Below are 8,379 nucleotides of genomic sequence, written 5' to 3' on the forward strand. Positions count from 1 at the left end.
AGCAAAATTACAGTTATGAAGTAGCAACAAAAATAATTTTATGGTTGGGGAGGGGGGTCACCACAACATGAGGACCTCTATGAAAGGGTCGCAGCGTTAGGAAGGTTGAGAACCACTGGTTTACCTGATACTAGCATCTACATGGGCAGCTAAAAGGAAGCTTAAAAATTATTTTAAGGTTTCTACTTGCCTGTAATGTCAGCAATTCAAACCCACCAGCTGCACTACAGGAGAAAGACGAGGTTCTCTGTTAATGTATTATTTACAGTCTCAGAAAAAAACTAGAAAAAAGCCTGCTATGGGGCAGTTCTGCTACCAGTCAGCACTGACTCAGGGCAGTGGTCTGGTTCTGGTCTACTTATAGGCAAAATAATCGACCCAGGAAATGCACACGTTAAAATAAAAATGAAATGTATTCAGGCTTACTGTGCGTTTCAGCTGCATATGCTTTGGTAATTCTTCATTCATTTTCAGTAGGTTCAAAAATTCACTCCTCAAATATTTAAGCTTTTCCCTCTTTTGGCTCTGTATTTCTAGCACTTCCTTCATTAACTTGTCATGCTCTCTTTTTTTCCTGGCATTCTCAATACTGAAGACAAATCGTGAAGGGCAGCAGGTAGAGGAAAAGAAACAGCGTAAGGAGAGATGACTACTGGATAACTTGGAGAGCGGTGGGGTTTTAGTTAACTTCTGTCCAACTTTGGTTGGTAAACATTCAGGCCTCATCAGTGCTTTACCAAACATGCTCATACCTGTAGGCTTTGGGATCTTCAATATCTGGTGGAATGAGTTCTGTTTCAATTCCAAACTGTTAGAAGTGAGGGGGAAACAAGATTAGCGCTCTTAGATTGCATGATCTTTCCTTTAAAACATTAAGTAAGAAATAGTTCGTATGTCTCACTCACTACCATGGCGCCCAGGCTGGCTCATAGCGACCCGACAGGAGGGGGTGGACCTGCCCCTGTTGCTGTTCAAGACTTCAATTGCTTGCAGGAGTAGAAAGCCTCCTCCTTCCCTCCCAGAGCAGCGGGGATTGCCAGCTTCGGACTTTGTATTATGGGCCCAACTTGTAACCACCAGGGCTCCTTGATAGCCACTGAATGTCTAAAACCTCATTTTCACATCCAAAAAAATAAACTAGGAAAAAGCAGTTGATTGAACTTGTTTCTGCCTCCTTTCAGCGCGAGCATTACAAAGCTGGACACCTGCTCATGACTAGCATTCCTGGGTGGTAAACCAACCACAAACTCCAGGACTAGTCAGAAAGTTACTGGTTCCAATTACCTGAGAGGAACCTCAAAAGATAAGCCTGGGGGTTGTTTCCAAGGCCACGACCTTGAAAACCAGATAGGGCAGTCCCGCCTTGCCCACATGGGGCCATCCTGAATTGAAAGTAATTCAACAGCAACTAACAGCAATGAAGTCAAACACAAGACTTTGTTCCTCAAATATCTGAGTCTGTGCTGTTCAGGAGGAATTATGGCCAGTGAAATTAGCAAGTGAAGTTTGCTAACCAAAGAGGTCTTGAATAAAATTAAACTTTATTATCCACTCCTCTCTTTCATACCAGCTCTGTATTGCTGTCATTCACTGTAAAAAGGAATTTACATTCATTCCTTAATTAAATAAGTTTAATTAATGAACCCACTTTGAATCAACTTTATTACTGTGCCAGTCTTTATTCACAGAGTAAATGTAAAATTACATATGTTTTATGGAAGTTAAGGTCTTTGACATTCCTAAAAGTTGGCCAATGTAAGAGACAGCGGTGGTAAAAGAAGTGGTGTTCACTTCAGACACAAACTGAGAGATTTTTATTTTTCTTTCATTTATTGCCAGCCTTTCTCCTGCATCAGTGTGATTTCCAGTATATGATACTGAGAATCAACTGTCTCCTCACCACAGTGGTTTAAATTGTGAGGCAAAATACATGCCGACAGTTGTCTTTCCTCGATGCACATTAAGATACTGTGATGTCTGAGCCTCACCTGCAGAGATGGTTCTGTAATTGTTCTTGGGTCAGGCTCAGGCAGCTGTACTCACTTAAAGCTTCCAGCTGCATACTAAATGAAGTGTGAGAACCTCAGACTGATGCAAAGCTCTGTTTTCTTTCCGTTGTTTCAAATGTTTGCTACGTAAGGCTGCATCCGCTGCCATGACTTAAGGCAAATTGCTTGCAGTCATCGATTAAAAAGACCCTATTATACAAATTCAGCATGGATTTTTTTTTCCCTATCCAATACGGAGTTGTGGTCTTAAAGGCTTGAAGGCCATCTAGCTGAGAAGCAACAAAGCCCACAATGGGATCAGGTATCAGGCATCAAAGACCCAGAACAAAAGATCATATCGATATGAATTAGGGGGAGGGCAGAGTGGAGACCCAAGGCCCATCCATACGCAACTGGACATCCCTCACAGAAGGGTCACAAGGAAGAGACAAGCCGGTCAGGGTGCAGTATAGCACCAATGAAACATACAACTTTCCTCTAGTTCTTTAATGCTTCCTCACCCATACTATCATGACCCAAATTCTACCTTACAAATCTGGCTAGACCAGAGCATGTACTCGGGTACAGATAAGAGCTTGCAACACGGAATCCAGAACAGATAAACCCCTGAGGGTCAATGAGACTGGTGATACCAGGAGGGTAAGGGGAAGGTGGGGGGAGAAAAGGGGAACCGATCACAAGGATCTACATATAACCGCGTCCCAGGGGGACGGACAATCAAAAAGTGGGTGAAGGGAGACACCAGACAGTTTAAGATATGACAAAATAATAATAATTTATAAATTATCATGGGTTCATGAGGGAGGGAGTGGGGAGGGAGGGGGAATGAGCTGATACCAAGGGCTCAAGTAGAAAAAAAATGTTTTGAAAATGATGATGGCAACAACTGTACAAATGTGCTTGACACAATGGATGTATGTATGGATTGTGATAAGAGCTGTAAGAGCCCCCAATAATATGATTTTTAAAAAGAGAGAGAGAAAAGAAATACCATGATGTATGCAGAAAAAAAGGGGGGAGATTGTCACTAGGTAGAAAGATAAAGATTATCCTTCTTGTTCACATACTTCCATTTCTGTCCTTCCTCTCTCTGATCTGAATCTATTTAGATACCAGCCCATGCTCCAAATTTTGCTGATATTAACAGAAATTTAATTTACTTGTTCAAATCTTCTCTACAGTCTCAATGTGTTCTTTTGAAGTTGGCTAGCAGTTCAATGGAAAACCAATGTAGATCCTGGAATTTGAGTCATGGTCTTTCAGACACTTACTTAATCTTCAGGAATAAGTCTAATGGTTATTAAATTGTGATTTTACCCAAAGAAAGCACTAAAAACAGAAAATGTATGTCTGCTATGAAGCAAATGCTGTATTTTAAGGATCTGAAACCTCACTCCTCATCAAAATCTATAATCTATGCTGCCTGACCACAGACTAATTTATTACACTGAATCTTTGATCTTGACCCATATTGTCATAATCTAATATTAAAGATGATAATACATTCATAATCCCTTTCAAACAGTGTAGTATGCATGTTCCTTAAATGAATGAATGAATTTAAAGCAAAATATGTATCTGAAACAAATGCTCGTTTTAAAAAACATAAAGATCAAAAAAGTGCTTGATACTGGGAAATTATCACGTTTTTTCATTTAAGGGGATGTTGAAACTTTACAACAAGTGAACTAAACATCTTTAATATTCAATACACAAGCCGAAGAACCAAAGTCAAAACGATAACACTGGTATGACCATTAGTCTCTAAGATGACTTTGTCTAAGCAGTTGTCCATTTTTAGAACATGTGGGCAGATCTTAACATCATTATTTTAAAATCTAACTTTTATCAGTCCTGCTGTTGACTAGTGAGCCACATACCCTGGGGAATGGCACTTTGGCTTTGAGCTCCTCCTCTAATTCCAATTCAGAAAAAATGTTGAAAACAAAGATATTACTGTCTCCTCCAGCAGTCACCAAGAAACGGTTATCAAAGCTAGTAGCAATGTTTTTAATGCGCCCGTAATCGTTGTCATGTATACTGAGGTGCCAGAATTCCTTCATACTGCTCAATGAGGTATCATTCCGATGTAGGACATAGATTCGAACGGCTCCGTTTTCCATTCCACAAAACATCATAACCTTATTAAGGCTGTGAGATAAACAGAAAGTGCTTTGTTACTCACGCGAATCTGGAAATCGCTTCTCATTTTAAATTGATTGACAAATGACTAGCACTGTAATAAGGTAGACTTTGGGAAAGTCCTTGTGGAATGTGGAGCTGATCTCCAGGAGAATGACTGGCATTGATGGTCAATTCTCAATTGATAAGGGTGAATGAATCACCTAGGGGTTTCTCCAGAATCATTATAACCCTGAACCTTCATTATCTAACCATGCAGTAGCCTCTTTTGAAATAGCAGAAAGGGGATCCACTACATGTAATGGTGTGATAAGGAAAATGCTGGCAGTTTTTGATGAAAGGGATTAAAATGCAGTCTCCAGGTAAGCTTGGGCTCTATGTATTCTGATGTATTAACCAAACATTATTTGAGCAGTCCTCCTTTTGGATGAATCAATAAAAACTGACCATATCCATGGATAAAAAACATAGAAATTAGAAGGGGGGTTGTGGAATGTTTTACCTGAAAGTGATACTTTGGACGGGATTATCCTCTGCATCCTCAAGGAAACGAAACTCAAAAGGTTCATCTCTCTGTTCTTTGATATTACGGTTTTGGTTGTAGATGGAGAACTCACAGTGATATAGCATGCCAGCATCGTAGCCGTCCTGGCAAAAGAGGTCAATCAGAAACATGGAGGAGGGACTTGTCTGTAAGACATACTTGACCATGTGAGGAATCTGATTGTTTCAAAATTTTAAATGTAATGCAGATGCTTTAAAACATCTATCTCTATGCCATTTCTATGACTACAGATGTATTTGGGATTTTCCCCCCAAAACACCTCAATTGTTCATTTTTATACAGAGATTAAGAGCCAATACAAGATAATCATCACCTCTAACTACCTGCTGAGTTCTATTTCATTTTGAGTATTATTTTGCTGAACAAGTAGAGTTGAGCAATATGGTTTTGCAGGTCATCGTTTTCACCACTAGTTTTCTTCAGTCCAGAATTCTCTTAAATACTATTCACGTTTCAGGAAGGGCTATGGTGGCAAAATTGGTCCATGTGGTGAGAGTATGAGTGAGCAGCCTTCTGGAAGAACTACACTGCTCCAATTCTACGTTGCTTGCTAGCTGTATATGCACCAAAGATTTCTTAAGGGAAACCAGTTCAGGGCCAGCACGTCTTTATGAATGATAAATAAGTAAATAAGAAATAGAAAGTAACAAAATGATTCCACCTGAAAATCAAATGGTTGAGTTTTCACTTATGACAAAGGCTTCCTAACTTGTTTTGATCAGATCCTGCCACTGCAAACCACAAAAACATTTAAAAATATATATATTGGCAAGCTATCAAATTAGCAAGGCCCAGAAAACCAAACACCAAACTCGCTGCCAGAAAATCAATGCTGACTCATACTGGCCCTGTAAGGAGGACAGGGTAGAACTTCCACTGTGAATTTCTGAGACTGTAACTCTTTATGAGTAGAAAGCCTCATCTTTCTCCACTGGAGTGGCTGGTAGTTTCACACTGCTGACCTTGCAGTTAGCCTCCAACTCGTAAGCTCTCCACCATGAGGGCTCCTAGCAAGACCCGGAAGAGAAGAGGAACCCGAGAGAAGTGAGCACGGCATTTGGAAGTGCTTTTTCTCACGAGGTGAGTGCCGATTCTAAAAGTGGTGGCTGCCTATCTTCAGAGGCTGAACAGGGATCTCTGCAGTGTCATGGAGGCAGTAAGAGGGAAAGATTTCCCAAGGTCCTTCAAGGAGAAGAGAGCATTGTGATCACATCAGACTTCCCCCTGGGACCCTAGAGTTGTACACCTGATCCCGATGAGTGAACTAGACGCAGGGGGATCCTCAAAGGAAGCTAATCTCAAGTTACATTATTCATTGACTGGGTTAAAGTGATCTAGGATTTGTAGCTGCATCCTTGAACCAAAACCAAATTCTCTCTAAGAGATAATAACCAAATACAGAAATTAAAGCTATCACTAATTTTTTTAACATATGAAATCGATCCCTCATTAGAAAATAACCAGGTGTATTAGAAAAGACAAGACTACTCAGAATCAAAGGGGAAAAGGGAATCATAAGAGATATCAATAGTATGATTTCCAAAATATGCTTCAAAAGAACAATGATTCTATGCTTAAAGGAGGCTTGGTAGCACAGTAGGTAATGAGTTGGGCTGCTAACTACAAGGTCAGCTGTTGGAAACCTGCAGTCGCTCCACAGGAGAAAGATGAGGCTCTCTGTCCCATAAAGGTGCACAGTCTTGGAAACCCACAGTTGCAGGGTTGTCCTGCACCATAGGGACACCATGAGTTAAAATTTAATCACTGGCAGTGAGTTTGAATGTTTAAAGAACTAATAAAAAGAATATAGGCATTTTTAGCTGTCAACTAGAATCTAAAAAGAAAATCTAGAACTGAGAAATAAGATGGAAATTAAAAATCCAAGTAATCAATTTAATATCAATTAGATGCACTTAAATAATGAAACTGAGATTTCATTAGACTATAAAGTATGCAGATTATAAAGTAAATAAACTATAAAGTATGCAGAAAAAATAAACAAGAAACTACCAAAAAATTAAAAAATATTGTAAGATTGTCAGAAAATTGACAGAAAAGATTGTCAGAGGGGTCTAACATAAATTACATTGGGACCCTAACAGAGAGTAAAAAGGTGGACTAAGCAATACTGAAAGAGATAAAGGAGGAGGATTTTCCAAAACTGAATTTAAAATGGTGGAATTAAGACTGCCATGAACCCCTAGCAACACTAATAGAGAAGAAAAAATGCCTTTGCAAAATCATTTAAAATGCAACCAGAGAAAAGGATGCATTAGCCTTCGAAAACAAAAACAAATCAAATAATTAAAAGATCTAAATGGTCTGTAACAGAGTGAAAGGCAAATGACAGGAAAAGATACCATTAAAGTTTAAAAATATAAAATCTTCAACAAAAATACCTGTGGTAGTTACATGATCTGTTGTCAATTTGAGAAATAAAAGTGAAGGGGTGGAGTTTAGCTGTCAATCAGATCACAGCTTGATGAGCTCATTTGGCAGTGCTAAGGAAATAAATATTGAGCAGCATGCCAGCATTCCCTACGAGACATTTCTGACAAGGAGCTTGATAGAACTATGCGGATGCAGCCAGAGCCCTGGGAGCTGGAGGAGCCACATGGAAACCCATGCCAGCATTGAGAGGCTTCTACTGACACTGGATCCACGAAACTTTCCACCCACTGGCCTGTGATCTACCTGCATTTGGCATTATCGCATAGCTGCGTGAGTCTAAAGAGGAATTTATGGACTAGTATTGGACATATGGGCTAATATTGGACTTATGGACTTAATCTGGACTGGGTTGGGTTGTTTTTTCAATATTCAATTGCTCTTGTATGTAAAGCTCTTTCTTATATACATGAGTGGCTACACATTTCTCTAGTCTACTAACACAATACCCTTCAAAAACAAGGGGCAAATGGGGGAAATTTTTTAAATTGTGATTTAGATGGAGGTTCACGTTTCGAGAAAATATTAAAGTCTATATATTTAGCAACTATAAAGATATAGAACTATAAAGATATAGAAAGGAATGAACAACAAGTAAAAGGATAAGCTAGAATGATATTGACTATAATCATATGAGATAGTATATTGTGCCAGCCTGGCCGATAAACACAAGTGGGATTAACTGAAGGGCAGAGAGATAAATGGCTTGGTGAGTCTCGTCTTTCTTGTCTCCCGCTCTTTGATCATTGGACCAGTGTGCGGCTGCCTTGCTTGTCCTGTGCCTCAATTTAAAGGCTACACTGCCTGTGGGACGCCTAGCCTGTGGACTGTGTCGCTTTAAGTTGAGGTCTCTTTTAAGACATCGCTGGAGCTGGGGACTGGCAGTTGGTGACCTGACTGGCAGTTGATGACCTGCCTTCTGATTGGCTGCTGTGCTGACATAGCCTAGCTCTCTCTATAAATAGAGGAAGATCTGGCAGCAGACAGGACTTAGGACTTGAAGGACTGCTAGTCTCTCACAACTCTCTCACGGCAGTGAGTTGAATTGAGCCTTTTGTAGTGCTTTATAATTTAACTGTTTCTTTCTTGTATCATATATTTAACTGTACAGTGAACCCTCGTTTATCGCGGTTAATCAGTTCTAGACCCTACCGTGATAAATGAAATTCCGCGAAGTAGGATTCCTTATTTGTAAATCAAATATTTTCGTAGTTA

General features: G+C 39.7%; 1 protein-coding gene across 1 annotated transcript in view; it reads right to left on the reverse strand.

The window, feature by feature from the left end:
- CFAP44 (cilia and flagella associated protein 44) overlaps nt 1–8,379 on the reverse strand; it is a 113,249-nt gene that overhangs the window by 49,865 nt on the left and 55,005 nt on the right. The window contains exons 17-20 of the mRNA XM_045286152.1: nt 4,654–4,799; nt 3,890–4,160; nt 753–808; nt 427–589 (exon numbers count right to left, since the gene is read on the reverse strand). Coding sequence (XP_045142087.1) covers nt 427–589; nt 753–808; nt 3,890–4,160; nt 4,654–4,799 — 636 coding nt within the window. The remainder of the gene's footprint in view (nt 1–426; nt 590–752; nt 809–3,889; nt 4,161–4,653; nt 4,800–8,379) is intronic.

This window comes from Echinops telfairi, unplaced genomic scaffold, assembly GCF_000313985.2.
Source record: "Echinops telfairi isolate 266 unplaced genomic scaffold, ASM31398v2 ScPeMD7_6;HRSCAF=24_0, whole genome shotgun sequence".
NCBI classification, from domain to species: domain Eukaryota; kingdom Metazoa; phylum Chordata; class Mammalia; order Afrosoricida; family Tenrecidae; genus Echinops; species Echinops telfairi.